This window comes from Rhyacophila brunnea, unplaced genomic scaffold (genome assembly GCF_057557595.1).
Source record: "Rhyacophila brunnea isolate RB1 unplaced genomic scaffold, BYU_Rbru_1.0 scaffold_22, whole genome shotgun sequence".
In the NCBI taxonomy this organism is placed as follows: domain Eukaryota; kingdom Metazoa; phylum Arthropoda; class Insecta; order Trichoptera; family Rhyacophilidae; genus Rhyacophila; species Rhyacophila brunnea.
In genome coordinates, this window is record NW_028232882.1 from 31,912,625 (window position 1) to 31,932,773 (window position 20,149).

Consider the following 20,149-nt stretch of genomic DNA (forward strand, 5'->3'; position numbering starts at 1 on the left):
TATGTTTATCGATATGTATTACGAAGTGTGAATTGTTTTTTATTGGTGAATTTTTCAATTTATAGTTTGAACCACTACCTACCTACCTAACAGTATTCCATTGTCAAAAATCTTTGAAATTTCAATAATAATGTATTGTCAATTATTATAAAAAAAAAGTATTTAAAACATTGTGAAATCACTAACACGATTATTTGTTACGTTATTATAATTCTTATTATGTTTTGTTACATTAAGTGCCATTAATAAATGAAAATTTTAAATCAACCCTCAACAATTATTACTGATTGCCATTACAGGAGTCAATATTTTTTTTTTGTTCTGCGTTATTACATTTGCATATTACACAATAGGTAGTAGGTAAAACAATTTTGTATTGATAATGAAATTTCAATATACTTAATTACATTATACATGGTAGAATTTCAGGTCTGGAATGATTTGGTGCCGCCATCTGGGCATCAGGACAACTGGACGATTGTCATCTTGACTTCGGTAAAAATACACATATGGCATGAAACAGGAAATAGCCAATATAAGTCTAATACTAAAATGTCATTGATCTTGTAAACCTTGTAAATAATGGTCTAAATTAAAATAAAAATCCAGTGGTACCCAAGAGATACAAAACGTCCGCAAGGTAGACCTAGAGGCCCCTGGATCGATGAAATGATTAAGTTCTGTGGAACTACGTGGTAGTGGAACGCACAGGACTGAGAGAAGTGGAATCAACTTGGACAGGCCTTCATCCAGCAGTGGTGATGATGACGATAAGAGATAGTATATTTTTAAATTATGAAGTTGAATTTTGGAAAAAAAAGGTGACACAATTCAAAGGTGGTCATGATTCTCAGCCATGAGGGAACGACCAAGAAGAGAGAGATATTTTGGGAAAATTCCTTTATTGAGTTTGAGATCAATGAAATTTGTGAAGTGGTTTAAACGGAACCACTTCATGTTGATATTTTCGAAGTAAACCGAAGACAAAAGGATGAAAAAAAATCAAATTGTACAGCTGTGATATAATTTCCATTCTTAATTTAATAACCTTACTTACCTAATTAACCTAACTTACTTACCGCTAAAATAATGGAATAGTATAGTTAACCAATTAGGCACATTGCAATATGGTGACCCCTACAATCCGTTTTCCAAGGGCATGCATTGAGGATCGTCCTTATAGCTGCCTACGTTTTGTAGGACAGCATCTGGAGCGCACATCCATGGGTCAGCGGTCTCCTTCTGCCACTTGAGCAGTTTGGCTTTCATCTTTCCGAGGAGTTCTGACATCGATGGCTTATCTGAAATATTGGAAACCATTGTGTACATTAGTGTGAAGTTTGACTTTTGACAAAAAATAAGACATAGTTGGAGAGGCGCCGAGCAAGAGAAAACAATGCAGTAGGGTTGATGTAAGTGTCAAGAATAGCAACTTGAACGATAATAATTACATTTGCTCTCCATAATCGAACTAGAAGAAATAAAATTAATACTACATATTATATTATGTCTGAAAATATGTTCAACTAAAATATAATCTGTCTTTTGATTTTGTCAGAGGGTTGGAGCGGATCCTTTTTTTAGTTGCTCCGCCCCGGGACCTAATACTTGTTCCACTTCCGCTCCAGGGTCTGCCCCGCTCTGGGTAGAAAGTTTTAATAGGTATTATATGTCTACAAATGTTAAAAAATAAGTAGTTTTGAAATAAAGTTTATTATTCGTCCTTTTCATTATTAATTCCATTGAACAAAATTTCCGGCAGCAAATCGTCTTTAATTATCTGCTTCTTCTGTTAAAAAAAATGAGGTTATTTATCACTCAACAGTTTTGCTGTATTTCAAATAATTCCAGTGTTGCAAAGTGTCAAATATAATATTTTTACTGGATGTTAGTGCGAAAATTTAATAATAAAAAAAACATCTGGAGCAGTGGAGCACTACAAATTTTCGGTGCTCCTGCTCTGAGTAAAACCCCACTGCTCCATTGGTCCGTGTTCCTGCGCCGAGCTCTGCTCCAACGCTCTGAATTTTGTGGAGATAAACAAAAACATAGAGGTAGAGTCAGATAAGAAAATTTCCCATTTTATAATATTATTCTCCTTATAATATATATAGAATATCTCGTAATGGGGTGGTTAAATTATGTCACACAGATAATGGGGAGAAAAGAATTTATAGAAACAATACCTGCTAGATTTAACGATTCGGTAGGGTCCATCTTCAGATCAAAAAGCTCCCATTGCGGTCTGTAGTAATATTCTTTCAATGTTTTATACCATGGAAGTGGTGTGTTTGTTCTCGTTCTATTGAGAATGTCCTACAAAATAATAATGATAAAAATTATAAGTGGCAATATTGTAAACTAGACATTTTTGGGAACAAGTTTTGACAGATTACATAAACAGCAGTCCTCACTAAATTAAGGCCACCTTGCATACATTATTATTTAATATTTAAAGGTCCCTTTAAACGTCAGTTCTGTTATCCGTTCAGTCGAGGTTTCCGTTTTGGTTGGTTCAGTTTTGAAACGGCCGTGTATTTAGATGATCAGTTGGCCGTTCAGTCGAGGTTTCAGTTGCCAGCTCAGTTCGGAATCGGCGGTGTATATTTATTTACGTATTTTTTATCCATTAAAAATGACTATTATTTTTATAATTACTTTCTAAACATAATATTGGTTGGTGTAATTCAGTAGCTATGTTTAAAGAAATTACAATATTTCAATCCAAATTAGAAAACTGGTATTAAAAATACGGCAACATACTAATTAATACGTCAATTTAACTGGCAACTCTAAAAACGGATACTTACGATAACTGATAGAAAATCCATCCTGTCTCGTCTCCGTTTTGGTTTTAGTCGGGCGCTTCAGTTTTACATTTAAACGTCAGTTTAACGGAGACTGTTTGGATAGCAAAACTGATCGTTTAAAAGCACCTTTATCTAATAAACATTATTAAAAGATTTTATTTAATTATATGAAAGTGTAGAGCCTTAGATACTCACTTCAAATGTGGGAGAGTCATAGAAGTCTTGATCGATGGGGAATGGCATAAGATAATTGAGGTTGTGGATAAGTTTATAGCGATTGGTTCGAACCGCTCTCATCGGGTAGTACATTGTCACTTCATGGTGGGTTTGCGATGCAAATATGGCCGCTTCTGGATCCAATGGTGGCTCTAAATAAATATAAAACTAAAGTTAATGATAATTAATAATTTCAGAATATAAAGAAAATTGCTGTATCAACATTTCCATGTGTCAGAGAACTACAGGATGCAAACCACATCCGAGAAAGTGCTCCGAGAGGGAAGAGATGCTTAAGTCGGTTCAACCAGCTGTTGGGCCCATCGGCGATAAAAATGTCTATGGTTTCGTCATTTTGCAGAATATTTTGAATGTGCACCATCTCGTAAATTCACTGAATAATGACACTGATGAAGAGTGCTTACTATAATGTATTAGTAATTTGAATTATTATTAATATTCATGCGAATTTCTACGTGTGCGTACGTTTAAATACATGCGGCATGACATTCATAGATAATAGAACACAGCCTGCAGATCATAGATAATAGACAACATTCTCATAGAAAATACATAATGCCAACTGCTAAAAATAAAAAAGAACGTCAATTTGACAGTTTGACATGACATACGAAAGTGTTGGCATGTGGAATATGATAAAAATGTTCAATTGTCGTTCCTTGAATCATGCAAGTGCCGATGAAGTGAAGTTCAACGTGAAGTGCGCTCATTCTTGTTTTAATGATTACGGCAGATTTTGCCAACTGACAATGTTTGTTTAAAGGTTCAAAATGTGCTACGGGATAGGAGCATCAGTCTGATAAGATTTTAAACACCAAGAACAACGACATCACACACTTTTTTTCCCGTAGTGGCAGCCCGTGACAGCAGGCGACAAGCACCGTAACATGCACTTCAATGCGGGTGGGCCTTAAGACTCTCTTTAATTACCTTTTTCCAACAATGGAATCAAACTCTTCCCAGTGAGTACTGTTTCTTTCTTGTCAACCATCTTTGAAATGGTATTATTGTCAAAGTCTTCCTCGAATCTGTTTCCGCTTTTCAAATCGTACCAATCCATGACCGTCGGGACGATATCGAGCAAGCTCGTCAGCGCATATGTCACTTGATACCTTCGTTTCTTGTGGACCGGCGAAGATATGAACATGGGCTCACGCATCCCCGAGTCATAAAGGTTGGTTCTTCCTGCTGGGAAAGGTATTCCGTTGTCAGACGTGAAGATTACAAGCGTGTCTTCCTTATGACCGGATTGTTCGAGTTCTTTCAGAATTAATCCAACACCTAAAAAACATAAAATTATACAGAAATTCTTTATTACTATTCATTGGATAAACACCTATTGATATCTTGTTATGTTTATTAATGTTTTTAGTGTTTGAAAAAGGATAAGTCAAGCCAAAACATTCAGATCACAATATATGGTTACTATGAAGATACTAACGACATTTCATACAGCATCTTCATAGGATATACTCCAGCGTAGGGAGTAAAATGCTTATATTATCTCTTCATACAAAGCAGTTATATCTTTGAATCTTGTTTCACACCTAAATACATAGATATGTACATACATAATTTTGAAAAACACTTTCTGAGAAAATATATTATATCCAATAGAAAAAATATTTTTGAAAAAAGTAAGCCACCCCGGCAGGGATCGAACCCTGCATCTCCCGGGTTTACGCCCCATCTGCGCGTTACCTCTATGCTACGCAGTGACATACTTATTGCGACAAATTTTAACTATTGGCCACTGTTAATATCCACTCATCAGCGCTCTTCTAAATCAAGGTACTTTGGCAATCGATTTTTATTTATTAAATAAAAGTAGATACCTATTACTTCAATTACTAACCGACGTCGTGGATTTCTCCAATATTTTTTATGATGTAACTTACTTGAACTTGCTCCTGGCAGGGTTCGATTCTTTTTTCAAAAAAAATTTTCTATTGGTTATAATATATTTTCTCAGAAAGCGTTTTTCAAAATTATGTATGTTCAATAATTAGAATGGTACATTCTTAAATCTTGTGAATTATTTGTTGAATAAAAGAAATACATAGTAAACATAGATATGTGGAGATGTGAAAATTGCTCTTTAACTCATCTTTTTAATTGAATATCGTTTGTACTTATTTAATCCTAAGAATAAACTTCACTGTGATTATGTATGGTTCAGAAAGCATGGAATATAATGTCGTGGGAAATGAGTCACTTAAATTTGAACATAAGTCTTGGCATCAATTACATTTCATGTCTCGTTATTATTGATTCGTGAAAAACAAAATTTCTCATCAAACGCGTTCATGGAGAGCACTCTGCTAATTTCTGTCTTGACAGCGTTCACAAAGTACCCTATGACTCATTCCAATCTTCAAAGCGTTCACGAAAGACGTTAGCTGAATGGAAACATAGTCTTTAGTTATGACATCTGAATCAGTCATGTTGCATACGCATAAAATCTAGTGTATGACTGTTTGAAAAGCAGCTTCTGACTTACATGTCTCTCAAGATATCTATTTTAAGACCCTTACACTATTGAGATTCGTTTTTAGTGCTAAGTGTGTTTATCTAGTTGTTAAATGCGATACACACCAGAAGTGATCTATTCCTTTGGCATGTTTACTTCAGACACTAGCTCGAGCGATTTTATCTTATTTAAATACTGGTTTTTCCGAGTAGAAGCACTGTTTCAGTATCATCACTTTGATTCATATTGCTATATTTCTCTGTGAACTCATTGTTTTGTTATTTTATAAAGAAACAGTTGTATTAAAACGACAAGAAAAATGATCAAACCTTGGTCTAATCTAGACATTGTAGTGTATTGTGCAGCAATGTCTCTCCTCGCTGCTTCTGTATCCTGAATAACAACAAAAATCATTATGTATTGTTGCACTTTACGGTGAACGGCAGAAAACTCATCATGATTTCGTTTATACAAAATGGAGTGGTCGGATCCAACCAAACACATTTATTTTAATGCTAATTTACACAATCGACAAAGCACATTTATAATGGAATTGATTTTAACTAATTGAAAGGGGCTCGTGATTACAACACGCTTCTTTGACCCAAAAACAAGCATTGGGAAATACATTTTTGAATCGGATGCTTGCTAAAACGGTTGAAGAACAACTAATCATCCTCATTATAAGATAGAAAACAAAAGCATTAATGTCTTGTCCATTTCGCTGAAGAAAATTGCAAACAAAAATCAAACTGGCTCTACTTTGGTTAATTAATCACGATTACAATAACACATCGGTTCACACGTCTTACCGATGTATTGTTACAATGGTAAAAGTACTTATTAACACTCTCAATTTAAAATTTGTAATTGTACGTACCTGCACATTGTACGGCAGTTGAACCTGTTCCCACTGATAATACCAGGGTTGCCAGTCGGGAATGTGACCCATGCCTTCTTCGCCCGATCCGTACCGTTCACAGAACGGACCAAATTCAGGGTTTGTGTGACCGCACCGATGAGGATCGTGGAAACCGATGTACAGGAAGAACGGCCTGAAATAATATTTGAATATTTTATTTTCTTTGAAAGTTTATTTAATTTGGAAGATTGTAGGAATGTTAGCCTGTATTTTTATAATGAAATTGGACACAATATTATATAGTGATCAACATAATCAATCGGTAAAGAATATGAACTGATGCATTAGTATGATCAGGAATTGATTTGACAAAACATGGCTGTCAATTTTTTAAATTCATATCCCGCTTGATTTTATAACATCTTGAAAAAGTTTCATAAAATATGCATAGGCATCCATATGAAGGGTCAAAGGTAAAAATAAAATGGCTGCAGTCATAAAAAATATGAGAAAAGTCATTTCACTATTTCTTCGAGGGTTCACTAGGCCCACAAATGCAACATGATATTAGAATATTTGATTTGGCGTTCCTGGGTTCAGTTCTGATCCGGTTCTCAGTTCTGTTTCTCTGCTAAAAATTTTCATTGACTCACTTTGATTCATTGTTTGCTTGATTCAAAAATTCCCTCGTGAGTAATTTCATGTTGGTGATATTTCTGCCGACTTGATTAATGTGATTATTTTCTTCGGTCTGGGCATAGTCAAATGGATAGACGTCGGACGGACCAACATGTTTCTTGCCAATGATTCCTGTAAACAATAATTCATTTTAATTTGGAGACATACCTGTTAGAAACAATCTTGAAAAAATATGGTGCAGGGCGGGACTTAAATCCGCATCCATCGAATTTCGGCCATTCTGCTTTATCAGTTTAGTTACCTGCACTTCTAAAAATTATGTGGTATTTATTTAGATTGTGTTAGGTACTTGCATCAAAAGAAATTTATGTTTAACTATACAAGTACCTACATCAGCGATTTCCAAACTGGGGAGGCGCGGAGTGTTGCAAAGAGAGGCGCGAAAAGTTTAACACAATTAATGTAGCCACAGGTTTGCAGTTTGCAAATGCATATTTTATAGAACAGCCGCTAGTTATAAACTACATAAAAAACAGTTGTTTGCAAACTTGTCTGAAAATATGGAGACTAATTTTATAATAGCTACATCACTTCTATATTATTGTGAAGAGCGCTGGCTATCTCGTGTAAAAATGAAATAAAAGGGTCAAATCATAATGTTGAAATTTGTTTAGGAACGATAATTTTGTTGTTAAACTTGTGTATTTGGTTGAAATTAAAAAAAAAATGAGTGGATAAATCAATGCTAGGACTACTAATGAATTCACTGATTTAAAAAGACAAAGTGAAGGCATTCATAAAAAATTGGAGCTTTGGAAATCAAAATTACAAAAAAAAAATAAGTTCGCCATGTTTCCACTTTTAAATGGTTTCTGCGCCAGGTATATTGAGGCAAACAAAAATCTATTTACTGAGTTCTTGGTTAGTTTGCTAATGCACTTTTCACGTTATTTTATTAATAGTAAAAAAAAGTCACCTGCGGCGCTGATTTATTTCAGGGCTCTTAAATATTTTAGATATGTGGTTGTGTATTGCAATGATACATAATATTATATGATGGTGGATTATACTTAAATGATAACCCCCGTATATAATTTAGGAAACACTACATTAGAGCACCACACTGCCCTTAACCTCAGCGATAGGTAGGTGGGCCCATCAAAGAACCTGGCCTCAAAGATTAGATTTTTTTTAAAAGGCAGGCATATTAACATAAAGTTTGGAAACCACTGACCTACATAATACTAAATATTATATTATATTATTCAACATAGTGAAAGTGTTCTTTTATAACTGTGTCTGGGTACAATATACAAGACACGGTATGAAGAGTTGCATGTTGTGCGTATCGTACAGAGATCGAAAAAGGAAAAAATGAATAAGAAACAAAAAAATTGGATCTAATACAATGCGTAAAAACATTGAAGTGAGAATAAACAGGCCACATTGCTTGAAGATGTATTCAACCATAGACAAACCACATCATCCAGTTGTTATTAAATGACCTAAAGAGCAGTCAAGAGATAACTGGATCGATGAGATAATCAAGTTCAGCAGAAGTACATCGTAATGAAAAACTAAGATCAAGAAGAGTGGAGACATCAAGAAAATGCCTTCACCCAGCAGAGGATCGATAGTAGCTATGACAACTATTATAGGTACATTACATACCTATTGCATTTATAATAAATCAATGTGTAGGGATGTACTAATAATATTGAAACAATCAACATATTATTATACACAGCTTACAGATTATGTACTTCCCATATCATACAATTTAACGGTAAGTAAATAACAAAACTGATAAGAATATTATTGAACCTGTTTTGATTCCATTTTTATGAAGCGTTGTGGTGATGCTGTTGATTTTATCAAACGAGTTAAAGTGGTGAACACCTTGATGAAGTCCATACATTCCATTTTGATGGCTCGGAGTCCCCGTTAAAATAGAAGAACGACTAGAATAAAACGCTTAATATCAAGACTTTCACATTATAAGTATTATAATATAGTTATTTTACGATTGATTTTGACTTGAGGAGGGTTTTATTCGGTAGGTAATCGATATCTTTGCATATCGGTTGTGGTAAGTAAACAATACCTAATAAAATTATTTGGTGGTAAATTGGTGTTCAGAAGAAATTTTTCTTCAACATCAGCTACTAATACCGACAGAACTGTCTGCCTTCAGCAAACGGCCCCTCTAGGGTACGAAAAGACCGGATCATCGCCCTCCAGTATATTAGTCAGCTGGTCTTGAATAAGTAAGTAACCCTCCTCCTAGCTACCATTCAAATATAATGAAAATATTTACTAAGTAATTATCCGACCATGTCCGATCCTGATAGGATCATATGGGCCTCCACGGAGTGGAGGTTTGTATTGACAGATTTTGTTTTTTACGAGAAATGGATGTCAGCCACTTGCTCAACCTATTAGGTCCATACCCTGACACACACCAATTGAAAAACAATATGTGTACTTGCCAGACCCAGGATTCGAACCTGGGACCCACGGCTTTATAGTCCAACGCTAATAATTATAATAATATTAAATAAGTAGTATTAATTGTCAGTCGACTTTAAAGGGTTAGAGACGTGGCGTGATATATACAGGTCGATCCGTATTGGATGAGAGACCTCGTACGATGTGTCGGACAACCTGTCGGCTCTCCAAGGACAGGAAGCAAACAGGAGAAATGAAATCAAAAAAAATAGTGTAGGAGAAATTCATTTCGAGTGAGATGACGTCTAAGGATGCAAGCAAATGTTTAAGATGGGATTAAAGATAATGTTATAAGATAAAGCTATTATATTTAAATTAAGTTATTGTAATATGTGACTGTAAGAGACTTAGTGAATAATATAACAGTTAACTTACGCTGAGTTATTTATTGTGAACCCTTCCCTACTCCCGGCGAGTTAAGAAATAACAAAAAAGAAGTAAGTATGTAGAAGAAGTAAAAATGGAATGTACGAGGTAGCACTACCTACATTAATTTTGTCCTTAATATCAAAGTTGAAACCAATTATAATTGTCACCACTATTTTTAGTATACCTAGAATTGTTTTTTTTAGAATAATTTAAAGAAACATTTAATAGAATTTAGCAAAGAGATTCTCTTCTCTCAAGAGAAAGAAGGCAATTGTGAGGCAGAGGCAGCCATGAGCTTCTATAATTGTTTTTTTATGAAAACATTTTATTCCATGTAGACAATTATAATAAATACCCTTTTCTGTTGGCGCATCAGCTAATAATTTAATAAAGTAATTGAACATTTGAAATTTTCATACATTTTGATGCACCATTATTACAAACTAAGATTATATTAGGTTGGAGTAGGTTAGAATGGTTAGGTTAGGTTTGGTCTAAAAAGAAAGTTGTAAAATCTCATGGCCACCTCTGCGGCACATTTACCGAAAGTTTTCTCAACACCTTTGCGATCAAGATTAATTTTTTCCTCAATATCAGTTGAAACCAAATTATAATGGTCACCACTATTATTAGTACTTAATACCTAGAATAGGATTGATTTTTTCAGAATAATATTATAAAGAAACATTTACTTAATTGAATTCTAATGAATCTAAGCCATTAATATTGCAGTTTGCCATAAATTTATTAACAAAAAAAAAAACATTTTTATTTACCTTGGGGAACAACTGCTTGCAGAAGTGAAAGCATTATTAAAAATCAAACTTTCTTTTGCCAGAGAATCGATGTTGGGAGTTTGACAAATTTTATTTCTATACGCGCCGATCTCGAATCCACCATCATCAGCTACAAAATAAACAAAATAAAATTATGACATCTATTTTGACATTAATTTTCTTCTTGGAAACTTATTCGAATTTTAAATAATATTCTGCGTCGGTAAAACAGGAAGTTTTAGTAATTAAATTGGCTGACGGATGGCAGATTGTGATACCCGGTACCCGGATACGTATTTACATTTACAAACACGTCTAATCGTCCAGTAAGGTAATTTTTAATCATACTTTACTTACATATCATAAGCAACACGTTTTTACGGGTTTGCGAGTTTACTTTATCAACCGTAATTATCGATAGAAGCAGTAGATAAAGCGACGTTAGCGCGGACCGCCTCATTTTGACAGCTCGACAAAACTGACAATTTTTACAGAGGTGAAAGGGACCGGTCAGTTTGATTTATACGACCGGTTGTCAGCGTTTCGGTTGAAAAACTTATAAAACAAAAGTGTATGTTACGCTCCGCTCTTGCCGGTGTCAAGTGCTACAGTAAATCACCATTCAAAATGTTGACGCGCGAAAAAATTATAGTTCTGTTCGACGTCGACGGAACGTTGACCAAGCCCATGCAAATCATCACAAATGATTTAGATAAGTTTATTCAAGAAGAGATTAGACCGCTAGCCCATATTGGAATTGTAGGCGGTTCAGATTTCACTAAAATATCGAGACAGATGAAAGGAGACGATGTTATTGATAGATTCGATTATGTCTTCAGTGAAAATGGATTAGTGCAATACAAGCACGGTAAACTACTCGGAAAACAGAGCATGGTGAAGCACATAGGCGAAGAAATGATGCAGAAATTCATAAACTTCTGTCTGGGCTATTTATCAAAGGTGACATTACCGGCGAAGCGGGGAACATTCGTCGAATTCCGAACTGGAATGCTTAACATCTGCCCCGTCGGCAGATCGTGCACCCAAGAAGAACGGGACCAATTCTCCGAGTTCGACATTAAGCACAAAGTCAGGGAGAACTTTATCGCGGCAATGAAGAAATCGTTTCCCGACTCTGGCTTACAATTCGCATTAGGAGGTCAAATCAGCATCGACGTCTTTCCGATAGGATGGGATAAAACTTTCTGTCTGCAGTACGTCACCGACGGGTGTAGCTTCGAAGAGATACATTTCTTCGGCGATAAAACTAGCCCGGGTGGAAACGATCATGAGATATTTGAAGATTCGAGAACTATCGGACACACGGTCACTTCTCCAGATGATACCAAAAAACAACTGAAGGCTCTATTTAACTTAGCTTAATTTTACGCAGATCATGAATAGATTGAGTTGCTGAGAATTCAACTAGTACATGTGACTATTAATTAAAAGTGAGTTAGTTGCAGTTTTCACATCACCGCATACCTATTTATGCGTTAAACATGTAACTGCGTTGTATAAAAAGATATACTTTAGCATTATATTCCCAATATCGGTATATAATTTGAATATTTTGACTTACCATATCAAAATTAAAAACAAAGAAATATCAATAATTTTTTCATGGAATAGTATTACTAACACTTACACTTATTACTTACATAATTTTGAAAGCCCTTCTGAGAAAATATATTATAACCAATAGAAAAATCGGTACAAGTCAGTTATCCTGGATACAGCGGATAACCCAAACTAACAAATAATCAAGTATATCGGCTCTTTTCAAAATGTGTTTGCCACTGTATCCTGGATAAACGTATAGAACCGAAAAATCTTTTTGAAAAAAGTAAGAAACCCCGCAGGGAAAACATCGAACCTGCATCTCTCAGGTATCGCGCCCACGTACATAGTTCACTATGCTAAAGGAGTCGTTCTTAATTAGGACAAATTTTAACTATTGACCTTTTAATACTCACTGAAGCGCTTTCCAAATTGAGCTACTATTTGGCGATCGGCTTTTGTATTTTAAATCAAAGTAGGTATTACTTTAATTAATAACTGACATCACTCCAAGATTTTTTGTTTGTATATTGCGCAATATCCGAGAGATGCAGGCTGGATTCCTGCGGGGGCGTCTTACTTTTTTCAAAAAGATTTTTTCTGTTGGTTATAATATATTTTCTCAGAAGTGTTTTCAAAATTATGTATGTTCAATAATTAGAATGTTACATTCTTAAATCTTGTGAATTATTCATTGAATAAAACAAATAGTATTACACAGGGCTCGAAATGGACCGGAACGCACCGGAGCGCCATTCCTGTTCGTCAAATCGGTAAAATTATCGCTCCGTCTCGTGGAAAAAATAATTTGACCGTCTGAGCTAGATATGCCATATAATAGAAAATCTAACACACTTGTTTTTATGAAATCCACATAAAATTTGATAACTGTGTAAATATATTCAGAAAACTGTCTCGGAACTGCGCTCCGGTTCGTAAACTTTTCGAGCGCTGGTCTTACAATTACAGGATCACTATGTTATAAACGAGAACTCATTTGCAGAATGTAATAAACATTTAGTAGAGTTTACAATTGTATATTTAACTTTGAAGTCGATTTACTCAATTGGTCACCGGTGCATTTGTACTAGTTCAATCCGCAGTACCTCAATTAATTCTTACATCTAGTAGATCGAAGCTTGGGATGCTCTAAAACAGTCTTATTCAGTAAACACGGCACCAAATACTAAGTATTTATTTGGATAAATGAAAAGTAATGTATTAAGGGTTTATGATGATGCGGCATCACTGTCTGGATGCCAGGATAACTGGACAACGGACATCTGGGCGGACTACAGATAAATTAAATGTTTCTAGTCGTCCCATTTCCATATATTAATTATTAATACGGGTGGATTGTGCATATTTTATATATCAGTGGCGAAGAAAAAAATTGTTAAAAACAATATGTAATAAAAAGAACGCTATAAGTATAATATCGTCTCTGTTCTGGCAGAACACACTAACTGGAGAATACTAGTTTTGAGTAATTTGACTTTGAAGTTGTTAAAATGTTTGAAATAATGGTCTATCATGTGAGTTTATTAAGTAATCGTAAAAAGGATGACTTTAAAATAAATACTGTTTATTTATTAAGAAGGTTTCCAGACGGTAAAGTTTGAAATAAGGAACATTTTGGTACTAACTCAATATGTAATTTTTTCGAATTAGTGTTTTCTGCCAGAACAGTGACGATATAATAGTGGCAAAGGGTAGAGGTAGGCTATTAAGATCCAACATAAATAATGGATATTAAACTTTGTCAAGTCATAAGTACCTATTTGTTTTTATTGAACTAAGACTACAATTTACAGATAGTGTTGGTTAGTTTTTAAAAATCAATTAATTCCTGCCTATACTAAACCATAATAGTTTTGATACGCTTTGGGTGATCAGACAAAATTGTGCATACTTTTTCATTAATATTTATTTGTTTACGTTGAATTAAGTACACATGTTGTTGGTTAGTTTATTAAAATTTATTAAGCCCTACCTAACCAAATCATAATAGATAAAAAATATTTTATATCTATAAATCGTCTCTGTTCTGGCAGAACACACTAACTGAAGAATACTAGTTTTGAGTAATTTGACTTTGAAGTTGTTAAAATGTTTGAAATGGTCTATCATGTGAGTTTATTATGTAATCATAAAAAGGATGACTTTAAAATAAAGACTGTTTATTTATTAAGAAGGTTTCCAGACGGTAAAGTAAACTAAGTAAAAGTAAAGTAAATAAGGAACATTTTGGTATAACTAACTCAATATGTCATTTTTTCGAATTAGTATCTTCTGCCAGAACAGTGACGAAATTATGTATGATTTAATGCCATAATTTTAGATATTTTATAGGTAGACCAGTATTCTTTGACTATTATCTATTACGGCTTGGTTTCGCAGGGTTTAATTGAATTTTAAAATCCAACCAACAACTTCAACAAACTCTAGTTTTAATTCAATGAAAACAAATACATATGACTGACAAAGTTCAGTGTGCACTATTTATGTCGCATCTTAACAGCCTACCTCCACCCTTCGCCATTGTTCTAATATTATACTTATAGTGTTCTTTTTATTTCATATTGTTTGTATCATATTTTAGTAAATATTCATGAAAGCTATCAGATTTATTATTATGTACCTAATTCTTTAATTCATTTTTATTATTATCTGATGTTCTCTTTGATGCTCTTTTATAGAATATAATACAAATTTAATTATATAATCGAGTAGGTATCGAATTACTTTTTCTGAATTGAAACTAAGAATTATTGAAAACATCCAGACTAGACAGCAGGTATTAATAAATACAATTGAAATAATTTGTTAAGCCTGTGTTATTGTTTGATTTCAAGGTTTGCTAATCCCATTAAATTTGAAGGTGGAAGGAAAAAATGTGGTGTTGGTTATAGACAATCCAATTAAGAAAAACGATTTGATATTTAATTTACGATAATAATCATTGTCTGCAACGTTGTCAGTGATGAAGACTTGATGACAAACGTTTATTTTACGTCTAATAATAATTTATATAAGAGAATTCGTTAACATGCACTATAATTAATTATTTGCTTTAATTTACTCTACTTTGTAGAAAACACCAAACACAAGTAAATTTATATTCCACTGACTTTAATAATAAGAAAGTGTTTTCAGGGGATGCGTATTGAACCATTTTTTTCAGTCACTTCAGGCACTAATAATATGTTATTTTATGCCCAGTACCATAATTATGAAAGATACAGGTGAAGAACATGTTATGTCACTTTTTGTTTTTTTTTTAAACTGGCAATGCAGTCTCGGCATTAACAGTAATAGTCGAAGCATTATAGAGCATTGAAAATTATCATGCACGGTAAAAACGTGTATTGTCTATGGTCTAAATTCACGTCAGGCTTGACACTCTTGAACAGCGTTGCCAATTTAGCATTTTTCTTGCCAGATTTAAAAAGTTTTTAGTTAAACGGAATGTGTGCAAACAAATTGCTGCATGTTACCTGATATTCTGCAGGTATATTATAAAAATAATATACTTAATACTTTGGTCTCTGTCTAAATGCTTACGTTTGTTTTAATAATTTACCTCTGCCTGATAGGCAGTCTTCGCCACTGAATGTTGTTGTTTGTATAACATCGCTTTTGGTGGTTATGGTCTATTCCACATCTGCAAGATTCATAGATACTCTAAGACACACCTATTATATCAAGCTCTTGAACAATTTTAATAAAACCATGGGCTCTGCACATCTGAGGGTAAGAGAACGGTTGAAATTGAGATGGCTGGATACCGTTACGGAAGATTTAAAATTACTCCGCCAAAGTAACTGGATTGTCCAGGATGGAAAAAGTTTTTAGAGGAGGCCAATGATTGTAGTGTCATAGATGATGATGTTCCTTCACCTCAATAAAATTTAATATCTTAACATAATTTGTCGTTTGGTTGAATAAATATCGGCAGCTCTCTTAGTCAGATGCGTAAGGTGCTGGCTTCTCATCCGGAGGCTCCGGATTCAATCGTCGGTGAGGTCACAATACATTTATTTGCCTTTTCTGTGTGGGTGTTCATATGAATGATTCACTTCTACTGCTATACTGATCATTGGGCTTCATGACCTGATGTAGTGTTGAAAAGAATATTATATAAGTATATAGTTTTTCTCATTATAAAAAGAAAACCATTTTCGAAATTCGTGTGGAATTGATTTATTCACCACCAAGGCGACAATAAACAAAATGATGATGTAATAAGCTAAACATCCAAAAATTTGTACTATTAATTAAAAAATATAACATCTTTCTTTGTCCAATATTATCAGTACTTAGTAAGTTTAAGTTTAAGATATTGTCTGTTTGCTTTAAATTTAACATTTATTATCTGTATAATTTATTCAACCATTATGTTTCTTTCAAAAGAATGTAATCTATCAATAAGAATTATTTCCTATGATAATTTATTACTAGTGTAAATATGTATTATATTTGTGATATATTTGCAGGTCAAATAAATAACTCTTGACATATGATTACGTATATTCTGTGTTTTATTTAATTCCGCAAAGATAGCAAATTTTTTATTTTGTATGCCACATTACTTCCAAGCCAGACCACATTATTTCTTGTGGGTATGTTTTTTCAGATGAAATTTGGAGTAAAAATAGACTTGTTTTGAAAAATGCCAGCTGTGCCCGATAAAAATGTACCATATTATTATTAACATTTTATCTGGCATAGTTATGAGAGTTGCTTGCGGGAAATTAATGAATACCACACTATTTATACAGGCAGCGTTGTATTAATCAGGGCCTCCCAATTCCCAATTTTTTTTGGTTGGAGAGTTAAAGGATTTCGTCTTTTAAGAAATAACACCGCGTAAGTCCCCATTTGGCGGTTTTGAATAACATTCGGTAGGTAAAAAAATCCTACACCGTGTTCCTTTTATGGAAAAATTCTTTTTGAATGAAAAAATGTTTTTTTTTTAACTAAACACAAAAAAATAAGTTAAAAGGTATCAATTTTCAATTTTTTGAGACGTTTTTTGTTTCCCCTGAAAATTTTAATAAATTGACTTCCGCGGTGTTGTTTCTTAAGCGACGATTTGTAGAATCTCATTGGACCCCTACTTACAGTGAATTATGTAGGAAAAGTACAGACCTGCAAAAGCATGCCGTCCCTTATAAAATTCTTACAGCCGTATTCATATAGTTCCGAACCGCGCTTAACGCAGTTAGTGGTTTATCGGCCGAATAAGAAAACTATAAAAAATGCATACGTCACGAAGATGCGTACAGGAATGCTCACCAAACTTAAAATGGCGGCGATCTGTCAGTGTCACTTTAATATATGTCTAAAATGAGTTCATCACAACAAGCGTTCAGTAGGTTTAGTTCGTCTTGATTGAAGTTAACTGCCCGTCGTCGTTGGGCTAGAGATGGATTCATGATGGTAAAAATGCTAAAATTGTAAAAATGTATACAGATATCGAGGGTCGATGGATATGTTAATATTTTCAATGAGCCCGCGAAGCTGTATTGCCATATTATGGACATGTTTACTGGGTATACTTTATCCTTTTGTGCATTGAAGTATAAAATAAATATGATATTATAACAAATAAATTATTTAAAGTGGTACATGATAATTATTCATTTATAATTATTAAATTTATATGGTACCGTTTGCACATTTTTACACCTATTCACAATTTCAAAATTTAAAATTAATTATCGGGGAATCAAAATTTAAAAGTTGGTAATATTAGTCACGGCATGACGCGTATTACATCAGCAACGTGATGTCACTATTTAACGGTCTCTATTTAGGTTTATACATGCAAAATTACATTAAATAGCTTGAATGCAGTTTGCTGTTATATGCATACGCCAGTTAGTCTCTAGTAGATTGGTGCTGTAGGTAAAAATGCTGTCTTAACAGAATTTTCTATTGAGTTGTTTTATTTGCATTCCTTCCTTGTCACCCGAAAGTAATGGATGGCCTGCGTACATTCATGGAATGACACTTACAGTATAGTTGGTAAATAATAACTGCTTACTGTTGTTAAAAAATCCACGTTCAAGTAAACTTCTCGCTACTAGACTGATTATTAATTATGACATAATTACTAACTAAAATAAACTTTAAGAAAGCTTTATTGCTTAATACTCCGTTTACACGTGCATGGATTTACTGTTGACAGTAAGTATTATCGTGGCCATAACAAGAAAATGTATGGGTAAACATGTGTTATCCTGCGGTTGCAAGCTTGCATGCATGAATCAAAAAAGTATGGAAACTTCTGAATTTTAATGCGACAGAAGGATTCTTTCCAATCTGCGCCTGCGCAGTAGAATGATAGTGGCGAACCTGCCGGCAAAAAAACGAACTATACTCATCTTGGGATTAACCGATTTTCACTACCTGTCAAATAATACCATAAAATGACAACATCGCTTCCTCTTGAAGAATGAGATTGGAGAGACAGACACTTTTACGTGTAAACAGTTATTGTCACGATAGTTTAAAATACGCACTATTGCTGATAGTAAATCCATGCATGTGTACAGGCGTTATAAAGCTAAGTTAAGTTAAATAATTTTTTACCAAAAAAGTTTCATGTTCTAGGTACATATTTTTTTTCTGAAAGCATTTTTTGACAACTCTCACTGAACTGGCCCATAATAATAAATAAAATCCACAAGGCCATTAAAGAAAACCTCCTTTACTATACTGAACCAAAATATATGTAAATAAAGCTGAAAAAAAAACACTCATGGACCAACCTAACCTAACATTTAAATTAATTAGAATAGAAATTAATCGATGCTTTCATTACCAATAGGTACTGATATTTAGCAATTTTTTCCTGAAAAAATCCCTTGCAAACAAACATCATTTGATGCCGATATTTAAAAGCATCAATATTTTTTGACTGATACGATACCGCACCGGTATGACAGCTCAAGCTACAAGTCATTTCACATTCATTTTTAGCAAACTTCGCACTAATCTCTTCCGCATTACCATGTTTAAATTCATTTCATTTTTCTTTACAGATAAAAATGGCTGACAAAGAATATTCGTGCCCTTTGGATCCTGAAACCGGTGGAAAACTTCTCCTGTATTTATACAAAGACATTAAAAACCTGGATGAAATTCGACAGAAAGTCGTATCCGGTGAGTTGAAATGCTGTGTCATGAAAGCCAGCCTGATAAATGATCCATTCCATGTGACGGTTGCCGCTAACAAAGCTTTGTTATCATCTAAAAATAACACAATGACAACTCGAACAATTTATTCCGAAATATTGTTCAATTTGTCTCTGTCGAAGAATATAACGCAGAGCTTAACGACTTTTGGCATAGATGATAAAGAGACCACCTTGTTAGTGGCGTTTATTCAAGAAGGTAATGAAGATATCCATCTGGAAGCGCTGAAACTGATTGACGGAAAGCAGTGTTCTATTGACGAGCTTAATGAATTGAATAATAAAAGTTCGATAGAGAAAATATATAAGATACAATCGCATGAGAATACATTTAGTTTAACTGATTTAATAGTCAGCAAACTGGCTATAAAAGATTTCTCTTGATGTTAACATTACAAACATAAAACATATTGAAGTGTTTTTATTTAAATATTGTACATGTATCCAATTGTATCGTGACCTAATGCACCGGCTAGACGGCAGCGACTTGCTTGCGCGGTATAAAAATACGGAACACTTTTCACAACGCTTTTCGGTTTGCGCATACAGTTTTCCCGTCCATACACACGGGCTTCCCGATAAAAAACCGGTTTGCGCAGTTAAGCTTGTGGTAAAATCTTAAATATATGCAATGAAAATTGGTAGATATTAACAATATTATTATAATTGCATCATGTTTGTATTTTGGGATAATGAGGAGAAGGTGATGTGGGTTT

General features: G+C 33.9%; 3 protein-coding genes across 5 annotated transcripts; 2 read left to right on the plus strand and 1 right to left on the minus strand.

The window, feature by feature from the left end:
- Positions 1 to 321: 321 nt before the first annotated feature.
- Sgsh (N-sulfoglucosamine sulfohydrolase) lies at positions 322 to 11,167 on the minus strand. The gene is made up of 10 exons (XM_085949841.1): positions 11,029 to 11,167; positions 10,672 to 10,801; positions 8,843 to 8,979; positions 7,033 to 7,189; positions 6,398 to 6,572; positions 5,847 to 5,910; positions 3,978 to 4,328; positions 3,006 to 3,178; positions 2,187 to 2,316; positions 322 to 1,301 (listed from the first exon to the last, which is right to left on the minus strand). The coding sequence occupies exons 1-10, from the start codon at positions 11,129 to 11,131 to the stop codon at positions 1,138 to 1,140; spliced, it is 1,584 nt and encodes a 527-aa protein (XP_085805967.1). The 5' UTR covers positions 11,132 to 11,167; the 3' UTR covers positions 322 to 1,137.
- On the plus strand, positions 10,926 to 19,843 carry LOC147070354 (EKC/KEOPS complex subunit Tprkb-like). Of its 3 annotated transcripts, none has more exons than XM_085949843.1 (2): positions 10,926 to 11,002; positions 19,281 to 19,843. In XM_085949843.1, the coding sequence occupies exon 2, from the start codon at positions 19,287 to 19,289 to the stop codon at positions 19,815 to 19,817; it is 531 nt and encodes a 176-aa protein (XP_085805969.1). In that variant the 5' UTR covers positions 10,926 to 11,002; positions 19,281 to 19,286; the 3' UTR covers positions 19,818 to 19,843. The 3 variants fall into 3 exon arrangements, with proteins under 3 accessions (XP_085805969.1, XP_085805971.1, XP_085805970.1); XM_085949845.1 differs by having other exon boundaries at positions 10,926 to 10,997; XM_085949844.1 differs by lacking the exon at positions 10,926 to 11,002 and adding an exon at positions 17,988 to 18,141.
- Positions 11,245 to 12,505, plus strand: Pmm2 (phosphomannomutase). Its single transcript, XM_085949842.1, has one exon. The coding sequence runs from the start codon at positions 11,245 to 11,247 to the stop codon at positions 12,052 to 12,054; it is 810 nt and encodes a 269-aa protein (XP_085805968.1). The 3' UTR covers positions 12,055 to 12,505.
- Positions 19,844 to 20,149: the final 306 nt, after the last annotated feature.

Excerpts from the sequence above, each read along its gene's own strand:
- Sgsh (XM_085949841.1), bottom strand. The coding sequence starts at position 11,131 with ATGAGGCGGTCCGCGCTAACGTCGCTTTATCTACTGCTTCTATCGATA. Across the intron at positions 8,980-10,671 it reads GCAAGCAGTTGTTCCCCAAG|TCGTTCTTCTATTTTAACGG; the intron begins GTAAATAAAAAT and ends GTTTTATTCTAG. Across the intron at positions 6,573-7,032 it reads CAAGCAAACAATGAATCAAA|GCCGTTCTTCCTGTACATCG; the intron begins GTGAGTCAATGA and ends ATATTATTTCAG.
- LOC147070354 (XM_085949843.1), top strand. The coding sequence starts at position 19,287 with ATGGCTGACAAAGAATATTCGTGCCCTTTGGATCCTGAAACCGGTGGA.
- Pmm2 (XM_085949842.1), top strand. The coding sequence starts at position 11,245 with ATGTTACGCTCCGCTCTTGCCGGTGTCAAGTGCTACAGTAAATCACCA.